The sequence below is a fragment of the Pelobates fuscus genome, chromosome 6 (genome assembly GCF_036172605.1).
Source record: "Pelobates fuscus isolate aPelFus1 chromosome 6, aPelFus1.pri, whole genome shotgun sequence".
Lineage (NCBI taxonomy): Eukaryota > Metazoa > Chordata > Amphibia > Anura > Pelobatidae > Pelobates > Pelobates fuscus.
The window spans coordinates 54,990,038-55,010,558 of NC_086322.1; the positions used below are offsets into that span (position 1 = coordinate 54,990,038).

A 20,521-nucleotide genomic window follows, 5' to 3' on the forward strand; every position below is an offset into this window, starting at 1 on the left:
CCTCCAAATAACCGTTTAAATGGTTCAAGTGGTGTAATAATGTGTAATAACGAGCGGTTTTGTCTGAAAGTTCATCATTAATAATAGTTAATATTTTTCAAGTAGTGTCTGCTTTTATCTTAGCACAATCCACCATACAAGGTGCATGGATTAAATCATGCATCCCATAATATCATAACTCAGGGGATCGCCCATAAAATGCCTGTTGTGCTCTCAATTTACCATGCATGTATTCTATGTAGCCCATGAGAAACATTAAAATAGATTTTCTCCTAGCTCTGTGCGATATATGAGATAGAGGCTTGTGTCTCAGCTTGTTCATATTAGCTCTTATTGAGGGTATAGGAAGTCCTAGACTCGGGATCACACATGCTATATGTATTTTTTAACGAATTCCCATTGAGTTTGAAGTATAATAGGAATAATTTAAGCAATAGATACCAGCTGTAGTGAAGAAGGGAGTATGGGGGTACTGTTTCCCAGGATCTCTCCCTGAGTCAATCAGAATTCATCAATAAGTAGCTAATCAGATCAAAAGTGATTATAGGTAACAACACACTGGGTAGATTGGAATTCTAGAACTCAGCCTTTTAAAACATCCAGATCATGCCCCCAAATTACTTTCTCCTGGAAGTTCTGTGGTCTGGGTGCAAAAGGTTCCAATTCCAATTTTGGGGGCGGTGTGCCCCAGTAATGGGTGACCACCCTCCCCTTTACTGATTTCAGATGCTGGCATGGAATTGATACAATATTCATGGAACAATTTCAGGTGTAAACACTTATCAAGAACTAGTCCTCTATAATGTATGGGTAACAGATCGTCTACTGTTCCTTCTCTCGATTTTTATAGTCAGCAAATTGCTGCACAGTCTGTGTGTTTGGAGAATTGGAGAAAGAGCTGTGTATCTGCTCTACGGTACAAATATATAATAATTTTATAGAAAAGCATTGTATGATTAATTATAATAATAATAATTATTATTATATTTTAATATGTATAGTAATTATATAAAAAAGCATCGCATGATTATTCACAATGAGAATAATAATTATTATTATTAGTTTTGCCCTCACTATTATTAGGATTAATAAATATTATTATTAGGATTTATTAGCTTTGGACATGTAATTATATTTATTTTCATATACATTAATTTATTAATAAGCATAAAAAAATCATTAAATTATAATACAATTCTTATAGTTTTGTGAATGTTTAAATTTAATTTTTTACGATGACTGATTTTTATGTCAATGTAAATGTGATATAATCGGCTATGAATGCATATTTCTGTAAATTAGATTATATGTGTTTGTTTATTTATTTCAAATTATGTTTAGCGAGAGAAGATCGTGCAGGTCTAAATGCAATATTTACCAGCGTACACATATTATCATAAGTAAAACATAATGTTAATTGGATGTACATACGCTTCTGACGTTCCTGCGCATGTAAACCGAATATACATTGTTACACATACACAAAATGAATATATTTATTTTACATTGTATCATACATTATGTTACATTATATATCTCATATAGGCTCAGAATCCAAAATATTATATATGCATACTATATATATAATATATTATATTTTTCTCCAGACATTACAAGCAGTCTTGCAATAGATAACGTAGATTTGCCCCTTGCTGAACCTCTCCCCACCGCATGTCTGACCCTCAAAGGGTTAACCAGCACAAGCCCCCTTATAATATAATAGACACCAATGACTATTAACCCCTTGCTGTAACTCCTATTCCTTTATTAAATAGTCATCGAATTTTTTTTGTTTTATAAGAAGGGGGGCGGGGGGAACAAGTTTTTAAACAACTTTCTACAACCCTGTTCCAGGCCATTTTTAAAATATTTAGCAAGTACATTTTGTAACGTAATAACAAACGTTGCTAGCCCAGCTTCCCCATTGCGAATTATCTTCTGAATGAATAATACATTTGGAGAGATCTGTAAGCTATCAAGGTAAGGGGAGCTGTTTTCCCATGGCCAATGGAACTTCTAGAGTTAACCCTTGGAGTGCCGGAAATGTCAACTGGCCTAACCCAGCCCTCCAACAGTTAAAACTCACCATGTATATTAAATGACATGGTATCCCTTGTGCCCCTTACAGTACTTTAATTTTGGATTTTACTTACATGCTTCGATGGTCAATCCTTGAAGAAGATTAAATTGTGTCATTTAAAGTGCTCCACCATCACCACTTCCTGGGAATAAGCCCTAATATTAGCTCTAATAATTTAACAGGGCACTGATTATGGCTGCAGCCTCTTGGAAATAAATCATATTAAAGCCAAACAGCTTGGACATAGGCACGAAAAAAAAAATCCCCTAACTGACTGACATCTTTACATAATGCGAAAAAAAAAACCCATTGGAGTGTGTAACATTTAATGTCAGGAGCGATTGGTCTGCTACACTGGGTATATCTCACTCACTTCAATAGATGTGTTGATCCATTGTAAAGGGGCTGAGAATTTGACTAGACAAGCTGTACACAGACTGCAGAGGGCTTTTAGGCAAATCTCTGCCTTGGGGGGCAATTCAGATAGCCACTGTATGGAGGCAGAGGGGGTAGATATTAAACATGGTGTGGGGGGGGGGGTGAAAGCTTAAAGCTGTTTATAAATAGATATCACACTGGGTTTATTTTAGAATGCTATACAGTGTGTGTGTGTGTGTATAGATAGATAGATAGATAGATAGATAGATAGATAGATAGATAGATAGATAGATAGATAGATAGATAGATAGATAGATGTATTACTTTGCACTCCAACTCCCATCAGGAGTATTGCCCAGTGCTTGGAAAACACAAATATACAATGCACTCAGATTTCAGCACTCCGAGTCATTATAAATCAATTTCCACTTCTTTATTCCAACATGTTTATCCTTTAATTGAATAAGAAGTGAAAATTGATTTATAAAGTGCTGGATTCTTAGTGCATTGTACATATTTTTCAAGTATATATGTTTTAGATAGATAGACAGACGGATTAACAGGTATACACAGACAAATTATTGTAGACAGACAGACAGTTCTTACGACACTACAATAGCACACACAGCACCTAATGATTAGGGATTGATTTACCAAACAGTGGTTCGGGTGAGTTGGTAAACGAATTGTATGATTTATCCTAATTAGCCCACGTTCTATATTCCTTTAACTCTGCTTCTTCTATAATTATATATATATTTTTTACACAATTTAATTCAGTCTTTTGATTTATTATTCATTTTTATTGCTCCAATTCACCGGTCAGTAAATGTACCCCATGCCCATTAGCTGCAGGGCTGTGATGGAGTAAGGGTGTTTGTGTACAGATCTAGCCATGCTTTACACTTGAAAGGGAATGGAACGGACGATGATGGACGTGGGAAGGAGGACGTGGAGCTTCTTAGAAAGCAGGGCAAGGCAGGGAGCAGGGGAGCTGTGCCAAGGTCAACTGCCCATGGCCCCTGCTGCAGTCCTGGAGCATTGAAGAGGCCACCACGGGTGCTGTGCTAATAATTGCTCACAAATGCATGTTTTCTGGTCTCTTAGCTCTTAACCTCTTCCTCCCCGGAGTGATGGCGGCAGACATTTCAGAGCAGAAAAAAAAAAAGAATGAAATAAACACATAGTAAAGCCATGTGTGATAAGTGCATATAGAAGTAAGTGATACAATGTGAATGTATCCACCTGCTCTTAACACTGCCTCCTGCTCTGCTAGACAGCCTCATTCACACTCTCTGCCCTTACTACTGTCTCTTTCTCTGACTCCCCCACCCTCTCTCTGTCTCTTTATCTTTTTTCTTTATTTCCATATAACACTCTTCTTCTCTCTCTGTATCCATCCCCTCTCTGTGTTTTTCTCTTCCTCGCTGTTTCTGATTTCTCTCTGTCCCTGTTGTCGGGTTGTCTGTCTGTCTCTGTTTATTTCTGCCCTTTCTTGTCAGTCTATCCCTCTCTCTTTGTCTTCTGTCTCTGTTGTCTGTCGGTCTCTCTAGTTTTCTGTCTGTCTCTGTCTGTCTCTCTTTGTCTTCTCTCTCTCTGTCTCTGTTGTCTGTCTCTGTTGTCTCTCTCTCTCTCTCTCTCTCTCTCTCTCTCTCTCTCTGTTGTCTGTTTCTCTCTCTGTTTCTCTGTGTCTCTCCCCTTCTCTGCCTTTCGTGCCTGTCTGTATTTTTCTCTTTGTTTATTTGTTTTCTCTCTGTCTAATTTTTATTTCTTTTTTTCTTTTCTGTTTCTCTTTTATTTTTTCTCTCTGTCTCTCTTTTTGTCCTCCTTTTTCTATTAACCTCACCCACTTGCTCTCCCCCATCTCCTCCCCTTGGCTCTCCAGCCCTTTAACTCCCCTCCTCTCTCCACTCCTGGGAATTCCAGCCATTGCCTCCCTCTTCCCTGCAGTTTGATTTGCTTCCCTAATTGACCTAAATAAAGCGTATGACTGACATGGCACTTCTAGGGCCCCCAGGCACACACAATACTAAGCAGAGAAGTGAACTCATCGAGAGTAATTCTCCTTATTTTCCCTGAATAATCCAATTTGCTGATCGTGTTCGTCCAATCGGAGAATTCTTTAAAAAACGTTTAACTCTCCTGACATTTTTATTCCATTATTATTGCCTTTTTTTGTCTGTCTGTGTGTGTGTGCCTGGGAGAGACCTGGGCTTGCAGTTAAAGGCTTGTTCCTTGCAGCAGCAATGTGAGGGGATCTGCTTAGAGAGGAGAGAGCAAAGCCCCCCTCCCCACCACCCCTAACATCATCCAAAGCAAGCTGGTGGACCTTGGTGGGAGTCCTGACACTGTCTGACCACACAGTGGCCATCCACCCACCTCCTGCACAAACACCCATCCAGGGGAGGCTGCAGTCAAGATGCCTGATGACTCTGTAGAGAGCCAGGGGGCTACCTCCACCAAGGTATCCTCTTTCTTCATCGAGAATTTATTAGGCACAGAATCAAAGTGCACCAAGAAGAAGACAAGCCAGGAGGATGGACACATTGTAGAGCAAAGTGGACTAGCTGCCAGTCCTATCCCCTCAGTGTACTGCCAGATCTCCCCATTCAACTACATCACTCACAGCAACTACCCACTCAGGGAGAACACTGTGGAATGGTACAGGAGAGCACAAGCCACATACATTGGATGTACGAGCCCTGAAAGTAAGTGTCAAACCCATTACCGCCTCCATTCCCTGTGAATAATAGTATGTGTCCGATCGACCTGGAAGGATACAATGAATCTTTCATGTTCCATGACTTCCTCTTTGAAAAAGAACAGAGCTGCCTAATGCATCTTAAAGCTGTATGTCTGAGAACACCTTATAGTCTTTAATAATAATAATAATAATAATAATAACAATAATAATAATAATAATAATAATAATAATGTTTTATTTAACATGATTGATTTTTCTTTTATATTAACCTTTCAGTGCCAGATGTATTACGGCCAGTGTCCTGTGCTTCTGGCATTCAAATGGTTAATCTGAATTCTATTTAAACTGTTGTTTTTGTGTGTTCTGAATTAAGTTTGCAAATGTAAAACATGCGATTGCTATGAGTTATTAGCCAAGAAAAATGCCCCCATCCTCCTTCTTTAATAAACCCCCCCTAGCTTTACAGTTAAAAGATAAAAACGTGGGTGTAACCATTTCACTGCCAGCAATTTCAAAATGTGGGTAAAGCTATACTGTGTGCTGCTTTCTATCTATGGAGAAAGTTAAAATGCTATACCTTGCATAATGTATCTCAGCCCAGTAAACAGAATGGAATCTCCCCTCAGGTACTGAGAAAGTATCATTTGCAGAGGTGCGTTAAATCTTTCAGACACAGAGCAGCATTACAGCTCTATGTGGAAATCTGCAGAGTGCAATGAAAATTGATTCAGGCCCTTGAAAAGGCTAATTCTTCTAAGAGCTATCTAATCAAGGCATGCTGCTGGACAGTTAGCAGGAGTAAATAGTTTAAAGGATGATAATCGGATTGACATTTGATCCCAAAAGTCTATATATTATTTTTTTTTTGTGTGTGACAAACAAGTTGCTTCCCATGTCATGTAGAGCCCAGGAGGGGAATTAGATGACCCAATAAATGTACAGTTTAAGAGATAAACGCTAATAGTAAGACTGAGGCCTATAATTATTCTGCTTTGAGGTAAGAATGAGCTTAATACTTTGTAAATGGCACACAGGGCCTTTGGAAGAGTTAAAATATATAAATGAATACAATGCATACTTTCTTATCACTTCATCCTACAATGAAAAGATACAAGGTTAATTAAGCTGACAGTTTGCTGAGCTTATTATAGTAAACACAAATAGGGGTTCGTAAAGAAAGCATGCAGGGGCAAACCACACACACACACAAACACACACAAACACACAAACACACACACACCACAATACCTGTGTCACATTCTACTGTTGTGTATATAGTTATTCGTGTAACAGAAATCTAGTATTATGTTATTTGTCCTTTACTGTATTTAGGAATTCGTGCTAAAAAGAAAATACACGGTTTTCACAGCTTTGTCTTTTTGAAAACATGCATTAAAAAAGTCAAAAAAATAATCAGATAATATGCACACAATGACTCATTCACTATTAAACCTTTTATTTTTATTAATTGTATACAGATACTTGTTTCACATATACATATTGTTATTAGATGATTTGTTGTTTAGTAGTGCCCACGACATCTGTGTATGTATATATATATAATGTATGTATATATATATATATATATACACTTTTTTTTTCAGAAACCAAAGAAACGTACTGATCAATTGTCAATGATATTAATCTTTTTTCTTCTTAATTTATAGATGATCATTTATACTGTATACAGACATCACCTATAAAGCCTCTATCTATCTGTCTATCTATCTATCTATCTATCTATCTATCTATCTATCTATCTATCTATCTATCTATCTATCTATCTATCTATCTATCTATCTATTCTATTCTATTCAGCTTTATCCACTATAATAATACTAAGTTGTGTCTATCGTGTTGTTTTATACCCGTGGCAGATAAAGGGTTAACGTAATGGTTGCACTAGCTGACTAGCAGATAGAACACTGGGGTCTTGAAGTAACAATGCTACATTCTATAATAGTATTTTACACCGTTCCAAGTTTATATGTAACCTAAACATTCTATATGAATCCATTTTGAGAAATCTAAATAAATAATAAAAATACAAATCAGACGTGGAAGGAATGGATCGTGGATTTATTTTTAACAGTGTCTCTTCTCGTTTTATTTAGCGAGCGATAGAGATTCCCCCGAGATCGCAGAGAGAAATGAGAGATACAGTGGATACAGAAAACATAAAGAAGAAAAGAGAGAGGACTTTGCTTCCAAGGAAGAGGACAAGGGTGAGCAGGACTCAGACCAGAGGTCCTCTCGCAAGAAGAAGACCAGGACAGTGTTCAGCAGAAGCCAGGTCTTCCAGTTGGAGACCACCTTTGACATGAAGAGGTATCTGAGCAGCTCAGAGAGAGCTGGACTTGCAGCCTCTCTCCATCTCACAGAGACACAAGTCAAAATCTGGTTTCAGAATAGAAGGAACAAGTGGAAAAGACAACTTGCTGCTGATTTAGAAGCTGCCAACATCTCCCATACCTCACAAAGGATAGTAAGAGTGCCAATTCTGTACCATGAGAACTCTGCTGCCACTTCTTTGGGGTTCAGCCTCCCCCATATTTCTCCTCCTCTGGTGGGATTCTCCAATGCAGTCAACTATCCCCTTGCAACTTTTCCAAATTCAGTTCCCTTTATAAGGTCTCAAATGACTGGACTTGTTTAAAACTTCTTAATTAGCCTGGACTTTTTACATCGCTTTTTTTTTTTTTTTTCTTTTTTTTTTTATTATTATTATTATCTACATATCGCTAATTCTGTTTATTTTGATTTTATGCATTTGAATTTAAAAGGTGCAATAACGTTTACTTGGGGTAAGCTGCAAAATAAAATGAAAAAAAATAATAACTACAAATAAAATAACAAATAAAATATAAATCAGTAACAATATCGCCATTAAACTTTTTTTTTACTTCCAAAGAATTTTTTTTTTTTTTTTTTTTGAGAATTCAGTTTAGATGCAGGGATTGAAAGGTCGCTGGAATATAACCCCGGGGCACCCACCATTATTATGGAAACTTTACATAGGGAAGGGGGGAAATGTCCTATAATCTATTAATTAGCATGTGAAGAATATTATGAATCTACAATTATAAAACTGAAACTGGACTATTGGATTAAGGTTTGGAAGTATATTTCCAGTGTATTCTTAAATATATACGGAGTTTAATGTGTTGATTTAAAAAGTCAGAAGGGGAATGGAAGGGTCAAAATCTTTTGGAGTAAAATATTGAAAAATGCTTTCGATTTGCAACATTTATTGAAAAACATTGAGAGCATCAATCTCATGCATTTAAGAAATACAAGGTGCGAGTCAAGTCACTATTTGAACGTGTTAGAGTTTTCACAATTCTCTGGCACTCGAAAAAAAATATGACTTTTCCCCCTTTTTTTTTTTTTTTTTTACATTATTTTTTACAGGTGCGTAGACAATATACATTGCTAAAGGCGTGCCTTGCAGAAAAAACATAAAAATAAAAAAAATAAAGAAATAAATTATCTTTGACATATGATGTGCATCTTTATTCTTTGTCTAAAAATATATGTATAATTATTTTATATTTATATATAGCTATATAATATTACCTCTCTTTTCTTTTTTTTACTCGATCATTCTTTTATTCTTTTATTTAGCAATATATACATACTTAAAAAAATAATAATAATATTTATATATTATTTAAAAACAAAATCAGTTGCAAAGCGATTTGTTGGGTGCCTGATTATGTGATATTTGCTTTTACACTCCATTATCCTATAGTTTCTATAAATCTCGTGTTGACACTTTTAGAGTTATTCAATAACGTAAGTAATCAATCGGAATTCAAAAATTCTAAGTGAATTTCAAATTAGAAGTCAAAATATTCAAAATAGAAACAAAGTCTCCAAATGAGCAGCTCATCTGTTTTGACCCCATATTTAAAATAAATTTAGAATTTTTGCTTTAGCGTTATTTAAATGTCACTACAGTCATAAGAGAAAGTTCTTTGTTTATTATTATTATTTTATTGTAAAACGCTGTTAGAAGATAATAAACCAATTGTGGATTGAGGAGTGGGATGTGATTATAGGTAGAGTGTCTGATTAAAGGAAGGATACATGTAAAAATCGAAATAAAATGAATGCATGACAAAGAAAAGCCATTTAAGCTTTAATTCACTAAATAGTGACTTAGTGAGTTGACAATAGACTGAAAAATGTGGACTTTGAGACAGAGAGGCTACATTTAAAAATCACTTCGGTTTTTGAGCATTTTAGAATTCGGTCGCCATCTTTTCATAAATCGGAGCTTAGTAAATACGGTCTGATAGAGCATTAGTAGTCACAGGTCAGGTCAGGTGCTGAACTCCAGCCCAGTACATTAACCCATTCCTGTCTGACCGCTCACATAACACAGACCAAACAGGCCTGGTTTGCAAGTATATCAGGCAGGACAATCAAAACTAAACTTTTATTGTTATGTGTTGGTTTTTTTTTTTAAACGTATTTATTTATTTGAATAAAAAGGGTAAACAAAAACAAAAACACGACACAATTCTTACCGTTTTCTTTTAACTTTTTTCGTTTATTGTTATTAATGCTATTTATTAATTGATTTTACAAATCAGGTCATCTTTGTAAAGACAATATATGACATATATCACTGGCAGTAAACAGAACAAACAAACGAACCGTGTGCATTTAATTGTCCATTATTGTCAGTGGTGTACCCAATGGTTTGCACACTTCTGGTAAATCAAAGGGTTAAAAGAGGGAGTTCTTGTTTAGCTCACAGAGCATGTGAGTAATTATGTACACACTAGAGAAAGCAACAAACATTTACAAACAGCCAGCTACTTATAACTGAATGACCCATTCTCGCCTCACACTCTGGCACTCAAAGGGTTAATGTACCTGTAGCTGTCTGGGTTTCCTAATGACACACTGAGAGCACATTTAGATCCAGTGCATGATAAGAGGAACTCATTAAATACTGTTAGACATGACACATACCTATCAGAAGCTAGTATGTTTGGAGAGTTCCATGTAGCTGACTTGTACAGATGAGGGTTTGTTTTGTGTGTGGATTACTGAACTGTAATGGGTTGTGTGAGGTCAACACTAAACAGTAACATGTTCTGTAACAGAGAGATTTAATGTGGATTAGAAAAAAAAAATCCTTTGTAATTTAACCCTCTGTGTAGTAAGATCTAACCAATCTTTGCTCTGTACTGTGGTATTTAAAGGGTTAAACAATGACATTTGTCTGGGGTCGGGGAGGGTTATATGCAACAGGGATGTTGTCTTGTATAACTCAACCGATTTTTTTTTTTTTATTATTATTATAATTTTTATTTTTGCATTGTAAAAAAAAATATTTAAATTAATTCAGGATATTTTCAAACCAGATACTAAATGTCAAGGCAGAATCTTTAACTTTTTTTTTTTTTGTGTGTGTGTGGTTTAGTCGGTGGAATGTTTCTAAAAGACATCCGTCATAAATATTGTTCAGTGGGGGATGTCCTGAAGATAGAACTATAATTCCCATGATGCTTTGCCAGCATTGAGGATTTGTAGTTCTGGAAATCATTTGGATCTCTAATTTGGCTACAAGATCGTCAGAAAAGTATATTCAGTACATACAAAAAAGTATTTATAAAAGTAAATGAATGGCCCAGCATACTTGGATGAGTGACCACAAAATAAATACATTATTATAACAATGACCTTATCTCACATTAATGGCCTGAATATGATAACACCAAGTGAGATAATGCCATTATCAGAGCAATTTTATTAAAGACACGGAGGCTCCTATTATTCGTAACTCTTTCTTTAATTCCCTCAGCAGCAAAGATAGAGAGGAATATAAATATATCAAAATGAGAAAAAACTGTATAGTAACACAAGCAACCAATCACATAACAGAGGAAGTGACTATAAAAGGCTTGTGTCTCCCACAATCCCCCTCTTTCTTTGCTGCTCCCTCAGACCAGATAAGTACTCTCATATGTCTTAATGCTGCATGTTGATATTTATTTGTTTTTTATTGTGTTTATTTATTGCTGATTATCTTTGGGTGTCTGTGTGGTGTGCCCTGCCTGGGGTCTGGTATCCCTCCCTTCACCCTTTTCATAGCGTGGGTGGCCTCTTGCCGGGCTGCCCGACGCTCCCTACCCATGGTTGACATCGGGCCTGTGACGGACCACCTGCCACCCAGACTGGGTGCCTCCATCGAATGATGCTCCCAGTGCTCGCCAAGGACCATCAGCACTGCACTCAACACCATAACCACCGCAAACCCCACAAACCGCCGCAGCTTGGTTGGGGTTTCGCTCCAGCTTCCAGTGGATGAACCTCTCCTTAGTCCAGAGAGCAAAACAAGAACATGAACAGCATTTACAAGAGCTAGTGATTATACTCTGGGGAGTATAGTTATTATAGCAATCCCCAGAGTGTAGTTTTCCAAGCCCCCAAACATGAGCCAAGACTTCATGAAGGGTAGAACAGGTCTGATTTATTGAGTGCATGGGCATTTCTTAAATACAGTTTTCCCCACAAGGTTACCACCCACGTGGACCTTGTGGAACACATGACACAAAGTCACCACAGCCAATCAACACAGTACAGTACAGTCAGACACTCCCAGCTAATGCACACTAACCCTCCCCTTTGCCTGTGATACAATTACCAAACACAATGGGCTAACTTAATTATCACAGGCATAAAATATACAGTTTTTCCCAAAGTCCAGAAACACCCCAAAACAACAACAACATATCCCCACAAATTATACATCATTGGATAGCCCTGATCTGGGTGAACAACATATCCAACAATCACCCAGATCAGAGCAGGGGTTCAAAAGTTTTATGGAAGTCATATTTGACCGACCGCAAGCATGGCTTTCATGCCCAAAACAGTTCCACAGATTTAAGCTGTGCGGCCGGTCTATCTTCTCCTCTATCCTGGAGATAATTGGCTTAAGTGGCTGTGGTAACTTAATTATCTCCAGGTACAGGAAATATCTCCAAGTCAGAAACTGCCAGAAAAACCACATAACAATACATAACTCCTACAATACAATGTTCAACCTATATGTCCAAAATATCCCCAGACAGCCTGGATCTGAGCGCTCAATATGTCCAATGTTAAAAGTGCCCTATAGTACAAGGAAGGGTTCAGAAAATAGCAAGGGCTGATGGGAGATTGAGGAGGGACAGTTTAAACTGGTCTGGCAGTGTCACTGGGACAATGCCCTGCTGGGGAACAATAGGACAGGAAAAAAGGGGGAGTGGAAGAGGCACATTTTCCCATGCAATTAAAGCGGCAGAAAAAGTGTTTTAAAATCCAATATGCCCAAATAAAGCTTTTAAAGGGCAATACATCCCAGGGGGCATAGTCACAAGGCAAGAGGTTGGCAAGAAGGTGCTTTCGATCCATCCGGATGGACCTCGTGGATATTAGTGCGCGCGGCCGCCCTCCCCACTCTCTGCTCACTGGCCTTGGCTGTTTTTCCCATTTTGCCATGTGTTACTCTCCTCTCACCAAGCGATACCTCTTGCTTAGTCCTGCCAGCTCCTGGGTCCTCTGGGCACAGCACTGTGACGAACCCTGAAGTGGTAGCTATCCGGATTTCCATTAGTCTATTATCCCAAAGTAGATGCAGCGTTGAAGCAGAATTTCGCCAAAGCAGTAATCAGGTACCCAAACATCAGCTGAAACATTATGAAGGGTGTAACAGGAATGAAATGTTATTGTGCCACACTGGCTTTTATGTGATTCTCCAGGGCAGAGGAACATTCCCAGGACCTGATGGAAAACAGGGACACAACTTGTAACGGCACCCCCAGGCATAAAAGGGGTTAACAGCCATTTAGTATATGTTCCCTTCCAGAGACACAGGCACAGCTACTGTAGACACCAATCCACCGAACCGGAGAAGCATATGAATGCCGTAAACAGCCAAACCGGAACCATACGAATGCTGTAAACAGTCGAATAGGAAAAAACATTCGAAAGGTTTACACTCCTAGCAGTCAAACTGGAACAGCATACAATAAATCCCCCCCCCCCAAGAACGAGACAAAGCTCCATGTTGGGGGTCAAGCAGTGAACAGAGAGAGCTGTGGGTTTATTGTCCTTATATACACATTAGTATCACCTACAGGGTTTTGGAAAACAACCAATAAACACGTACAATACACTCAGACACTCCCACACAAAAAATCCTCCCCTCTGCCTGTGATACAATTACCTTACACAATGGGTAATGTAAATATAACAGGCAGAGAAATACAGTTTTTCCACATTATTCATAACTTTAAAAGTATGCATCACATTCACATAAAATTTACATTTTCAGAATCAGCATACTCCAAATACAAACATACATCATACAAATTGGTCCAGTGGTTCAAAAGATAGATCATAGTCCTTTGTGACCAAATGAAGCATGGCTTTTCTGCCCGAAACCAGCTCCACAGAGTCTTCTATCCTGGAGATAATTGGGAAGTAATCCAATTATCTCCAAGGACAGAGGCAAAACTCCATTGAACACATGGCAGCAAAAGACAATAAAATACAAAAAAATATATAACTGCAGCCATTGCATAAAACAGGTACATTCAACATATCCCCAGATAGCTTAGATCTGAGCGTACATTAATACTGAATGGCGCTCAGATCTCATACATACAGTTCAATTGCCATGGAGCCAAAGTCTTTCACCTAGTCTTTCATTATACGAATGGGCTCCATGGCATAGCTATCTGGGGTATCACTATTCAAATAGGGCAAGTACCGAAGGACCTGGCTTTTATGTCTTTGCAGGGGAAAATCAAGCTTTTTAACATGGGGCCATAGTCCAGAGGCAACAGGCGGGTAACCAGGCTTCTCCAATGCAATGTGGCGAGATTGGTCTCGTCACACAACTGCCTGGAGATAATTGGGTCAGATAAAGTAATAACTTAATTATCTATGGGCAGAGGGAACACAATTCTCAAAATACTTGAAAAACAACCCAAAACATACAGGACTCCCACAAATGTCACATACCCTGATAGCCCCAATCTGGGTGACAAACATATCCAAAAATCACTCAGATCGTTTCAGGGGTTTTCGAATTTCATCGAAATCCCATTGGACCGACCGCACACGAGGCTCCTGCCCAGAAACAGTTCCATGTGTTTAGGCTGTGCGGTCAGTCTATTTCGTTAAGTCATAAAACCGGATAAATGCAGGAATGGATCCCTCTGGCTCATAGCAGCAATTGTTCCCCTGGTTCGTGGGAACCAAACTACCGAACAGCGCTCTCCTAGCTGTTTGGGAAAAGGAAGCAGGCGTTCGTCAGTTTGACCGGTGTTTCGGGAAGTCGAGTGTCCGATTTTAGTTCCAGACACTTGACCTCCTTTCGTGCCAACAAGATGACCGCTGTTTTCTCTTCCACGTGGCGTTAGACTATACGAACGGCGGCCACACATAGAGAGCGCTTAATTGATGGTTTCCTTTAGTAATAATGAGCCAGAGGGGTGGTCGGTCGGTCGTTCGGTAGTTTGAAAACTACCGAACAAATAAACAAAATATAAGCAAAAATTCCCAGATTTTACTATTAACATGACGTAAAGTCATGATTTTATTAAAGACACGGAGGCGAGTATTATGCATATCTCTTTTTTTATTACTCTCAGCAGCAAAGATAGAGAAATATAAATATATCAAAATGAAAGCAAAAACTGTATAGGCACACAGGCAACCAATCACATAACAGAGGAAGTTACTATAAAAGGCCTGTGTCTTCCACAATCCCCCTCTTTCTTGCGAACCAAAGACCAGGAAACATGAACCGACATCACACACCGGTAAGAACAGGAAACAGCAACAAACTGAACTTCAAGCTACAAAAGAGAGAGAAATATGGTAAAATCCAAACTCCAAACTGAAACTCACCAAATAAAATTTGTCAGGAGCAGTCTAGGAACTCAAACCTAGAATATAGAAAATTACCATTAGTACCAAAACATAGAAACTTGAAACCTCATCAGTAAATATACACAATAGATATATACAATAAACAGACTGGATTGCAACATACCTGAAAGTCCAACAGCATCTCATCCCAAAACCCAACACCGGGAGGGTGGGTGGGAATAATACTCGCCTCCGTGTCTTTAATAAAATCATGACTTTACGTCATGTTAATAGTAAAATCTGGGAATTTTATTAAAGACATGGAGGCTCCTATTATGCAAGTTCAAAGCTGAGCCACCATATGAGATGCAATGTGATCAATCGGCCTGAAATATAAAATCACAAAACTGGATTCTTGCCACGGACAACAGTCTGTAAGGTATCCTCCAAACGACAACCGCCCTCCGAGGCCTTGAACATCATAGCTCCATGTACCAAGTGCGATGTAACAAACGACATGTCGATACCAGCCAACAAGGCAGTCATTAAACCCATCGCGCCAATGTAGGAGTGGACACCGGTAGGTGGGGAGCGTGGAAGGAAAAGAACAAAGTGCACGATCCGGAGAACGTAGTGGCTGCGTAACCTCACGGTAAGTCTTCAGACACTCCACCGGCCATAGTGTCAAAAACGTCCTGAACGTAGGGTAAAAATTCCAGCTCCAGGTGGCCTAGCAAGGTGAATTCTCTACATAGATGAACCACAAAGGATGTCGACCGACTAGGAAATTCCCAAAATCCAATGTCGAGGGTTAGACACGGAAACCAGTGTTAGTCTCACGCATCAACCGGACCACACTTGTCATGATGACCTGAGGCCGATCGATTACCCGGCGTCCATGTGATACAGAGGAGATGGGGAGTTGATCACGAAACATCCAAGATAATCCAAGCACCCCGAAAGGAGTCACGTCATCCGGTGTAGAAGGCCTTTGTCCACTAAGCGTGTTCCCATTCGGTCTAGAAGGGCTCTGAACGCTTGGAATCAAACCTGGGCAAACTATCGCCATTCTCAGTAATCGAGGGAACCATGGGCACGACATCTGCAGAGTAGCAATCAACACCAATGCAACCTAGTGCTGGGCCAATTGCAAGAGCCTGCAAGCAACCAAGTCGAACGGAGGGAAGGCATACATCCAAGTATCTGGTCAATCCTGAATGAACAAGTCAGTCGCTACAGTTGATAGGTACCATCCTCCAGCCGTAAAACTTCGGCAACTAGGTGTTAAGGCAAGATGCCAAGAGATCCACCTCGAACAGCTTCCACAACCGTTCCAAACCTGGAAAAACGCCAGTCTCCAGAATCTCTTGAATAATCGTGAATTCCAATCGGCCCTAGAAGTGTCCAGGCCTGGAATGTGTTCTGCTGTCACCGGGACGTTGTGAAGACAAAATTGCCAGAAGCCCTATGCCACGATTAGCCACGTGCGCGGCTTTGTGCCCCCTAGATGGTCGATGGAACTCATCGCTCACATATTGTCACGATTCGGGGAACCCAACACGCTAACACACACACAGACACACACACAGAAAGTGTGCAGTACCGGACCTTAGAGTGGCCGGGCTAAGCACACACAGAATAGTCAGGAGATAAGCCGAGTAAGGGGAACCAGAAAACAGAATAACGAGAAACAAGCCGAGGTCAAAGGGTAGGAGAAAGTCACAAAGTCAGTATAACAAGCCAAGGAGTACGTAACCAGAAAGCACACGTTCAGCATCAATACTCTAAAGCAAAGACCACAACAGGGCACTGAGAGAGAGGAAAGGTAAGTATAAATATCCTTGCCTTAATTCTGATTGGATAACTTCCAATCAGAATTAACAAACACACGTGGGGGTATCTATACCCCCCACTGTGATTGTTGTACTGTCGCTTTAACGCCGGGTCACGTGAGTGACCCCGGCGTACTGATATGGGTGCCGGCTCCCAGCGTGCAGCGTTAGACATGCTGCCGCTGGGGGGAGGAGGAGGAGAGGACGCGAGCGGCGTGTCAAGAGGAGAGGACGCCGCTCGCCACCCGGTAAGAGGAGGGGGGACCGCGGGCAGCAACGGACCGAGGGTGAGTGCTGTGAGCGGATTGCAGCCTCCCCTCACCGCTGCCCACGGAGCCCTGACATAACCCCCCCCCTCGAGGACCGCCCGGAGGGCGGGAAGCTGAAGGCTTCAAAGGAAACTGCGCATGAAAGGAGCGGATCAAAGAGGGCGCGTCAAAGTCAGAGACAGAAACCCACGACCGCTCCTCCGGGCCGTAACCCTTCCAATCAACCAGATACTGCAACCGACCTCGAGAGAAACGAGAATCAAGGAGAGCAGCCACCTCATATACGTCACTAGAGACCGCGCGGAGGGCATCGGAACGCCTGAGAGACCCAGAGAACCGATTACAGAGCAAGGGCTTCAAAAGGGAGGTGTGAAAGGTGTTAGGTATGCGCATGGAAGGGGGCAAGGCCAGGGAGTAGGACACAGGATTCACCCTACGCAACACCTTATAGGGACCAAGGAACTTGGGCGCGAATTTCATCGAGGGAACCCTAAAGCGGAGATTCCTAGAGGACAACCAAACCCTATCACCCGGAGCATAAGAAGGAGCCGCACACCTACGACGATCAGCAAATCTCTTTTGAGTAGCAGCAGCACGACAAAGAGCAGCATGGACCTGATCCCACATCTTACGTACGGAGGCGAGGTGCTCGTCCAAAGCGGGCATTCCCTTGTCGGAGAACACACCGGGAAGGACAGCGGGTTGGAACCCATAAGCCACCATAAAAGGACTTACGCCAGTAGAAGAATGAGACACAGTGTTCCTGGCAAACTCAGCCCAGGGAAGGAGATGGGACCAGTTGTCCTGGTGTGCATTCGTGAAACAGCGTAAATACAACTCCACAGATTGATTTGCTCGTTCGGCAGCTCCATTAGATTGCGGATGATAGGAGGAAGTAAACGATAAGGAGACCCCCATCTCAGCACAAAAGCCTCTCCAAATCAGAGAGACAAACTGAGGGCCCCTGTCAGATACGATATCTTGTGGTATACCATGCAAGCGGAACACTTCTTTGGCAAACACCTGAGCCAACTGAACCGCAGAAGGTAGCTTCGTAAGCGGAATGAAGTGCGCCATTTTGGAGAACCTATCCATTACAGTCAAAATTACTGTCTGCCCATCAGATGAAGGAAGATCCACAATAAAGTCCATGGATAAGTGTGTCCACGGTTTCTTGGGTACAGGTAGGGGCATAAGGAGTCCCAGGGGTTTAACATTAGGGGACTTACACTGTGTACAGACACGGCAAGCCTGCACATAATCTACCACGTCTTTTTTGAGTGAGGGCCACCAAAACTGTTGGAAAAGACCCTTGTAAGTCTTGGTAACCCCTGGATGACCAGCCGTTTTGGCTGTGTGAAATAAAGTTAACAACTTCTTTCTGTCTTTTACTTTCACGTACAGCTTACCAATAGGAGTCTCAGAGGGTGCTTGGGATTGGTATGACTTGATACCATCAAGAAAAAGAGACGAGATAACCAAATGGGTAGTAGCTATTATATTAGTTGTGGGTACAATGGGCTCAGGAGTGGAGGTAATAGAATCTACAGGTTCGTACTGGCGGGAGATAGCATCAGCCTTGACATTTCGATAACCAGGCCTGTATGTGATTATGTACCGAAAACGTGAGAGAAATAAAGACCATCTAGCCTGACGAGAGGATAACCTCTTAGCATCTGCGATATAGGATAGATTTTTATGATCGGTTATAACCAGAATCTTGTGTCTAGCTCCTTCTAACAAGTACCTCCATTCTTTAAATGCCATCACTATAGCTAATAATTCCCTGTTCCCGATGTCGTAATTCTTTTCAGACTCTGACAAGCGTTTAGAAAAGTAACCACAGGGAAGGAGGGGTTCGTCATATGATTGTCTTTGTGACAACACTGCTCCTATACCTGATTCAGAGGTGTCTACTTCCAGTACAAAGGGAAGGGAAGGATCAGGATGGTGTAACACAGGGGCAGTGGCAAATGCCTTTTTTAGAGTCTCGAAGGCCACAATAGCATTAGGATTCCAAACCCTGGGGTGTAAACCCTTTTTTGTCAGTTTAGTCATAGGGGAAATAATGGATGAGAAGTTTTTAACAAACTTTCTATAATAATTGGCAAACCCTATAAATCGCTGTATTGCCTTAAGTCCTTGGGGAAGGGGCCAGGACAGTATAGCTTCCAATTTAGAAGGATCCATGCTGAATCCTTGTTCAGAAATAACATAACCCAGGAATTGTACAGAAGTTTGGTAGAATAAGCATTTTTCTAATTTACAATAAAGACCGTTCTGCAACAACCTCTTAAGCACCATCCTAACATGAGTATGATGTGTCTTCAAATCTGGAGAATATACAAGTATGTCATCAAGGTAGACTACAGCACAGACATGCAGTAGATCTCTAAGGACATCGTTTATGAGATCCTGAAAAACGGCAGGAGCATTACACAATCCAAAAGGCATGACCAGATACTCGTAATGCCCACTACGTGTATTGAACGCCGTTTTCCATTCATCGTTCTCCTTGATACGAACAAGGTTATAAGCCCCCCTGAGGTCTAGTTTAGTAAAATATCTAGAACCTTTGACACGATCAAACAATTCAGTAATGAGGGGGATCGGATAGGCATTTTTAATCGTTATATTGTTTAGGGCTCTGTAGTCTATACACGGTCTCAGATCGCCCTCCTTTTTGCCACAAAAAAGAAACCAGCCCCGGCAGGAGAGGAGGACCTTCTAATAAAACCTTTACTTAAGGCCTCCCATATGTACTCCTCCATGACCTGGTTTTCTTTCTCAGAAAGAGGGTAGACCTTACCCCTAGGAGGCATAGTGCCCAGTAATAGGTTTATGGCACAGTCATACTCACGGTGTGGGGGTAGCTTATCTGCCTCCCTTTTTTCAAAAACCAAAGCAAGGTCTGCATACACAGAAGGGACAGAAACAGAAAGCGGTTTAGACGTGGGCACGTTAAGTAAACAAACGGGACGTACTTGGGCCATACAGTCTCGTTGACAGGATTCCCCCCAGGAGAGTATGTCTAAACAACCCCAATCAAGTACTGGGTTGTGTTTCACTAACCAGGGAAAACCCAGAACAATGGAAGCAGTAGGGGAGTCAATTATTTGGAAGGTTAACCTTTCCTTGTGTAAAGCACCCACAGACATAACTATTTCTTGGGTTTCATGGGTCACCAGAGGTCTCTCAAGTGGTCTACCATCTATGGCCTCAACGGCCAAGGGATCAAAGTCAAGGCTGCGGTTTTGGATCAAAGTCAAGGCTGCGGTTTTGGCAAAGGTCTCATCCATAAGGTTGTCTGCCGCACCTGAATCGATCAAGGCTTTGGTTCTTATAGTGGTTTTATTGACCAAAAGAGAGACCGTAATAA

The 20,521-nt window shown here is 40.6% G+C and overlaps 1 protein-coding gene and 1 long non-coding RNA gene across 2 annotated transcripts in view; one reads left to right on the plus strand and one right to left on the minus strand.

Annotated features, from left to right (window-relative positions):
• LOC134615351 (uncharacterized) overlaps window positions 1–2,317 on the minus strand; it is a 98,786-nt gene extending 96,469 nt beyond the window's left edge. The window contains exon 1 of the long non-coding RNA XR_010091291.1: window positions 2,154–2,317. This is a non-coding gene — a long non-coding RNA (uncharacterized LOC134615351). The remainder of the gene's footprint in view (window positions 1–2,153) is intronic.
• A 2,158-nt stretch (window positions 2,318–4,475) lies between these two features.
• HMX1 (H6 family homeobox 1) lies at window positions 4,476–8,012 on the plus strand. The gene is made up of 2 exons (XM_063459856.1): window positions 4,476–5,166; window positions 7,277–8,012. Exons 1-2 carry the CDS (start codon window positions 4,878–4,880, stop codon window positions 7,816–7,818), a joined length of 831 nt encoding a protein of 276 aa, XP_063315926.1. The 5' UTR covers window positions 4,476–4,877; the 3' UTR covers window positions 7,819–8,012.
• The last annotated feature ends 12,509 nt before the right edge of the window (window positions 8,013–20,521 follow it).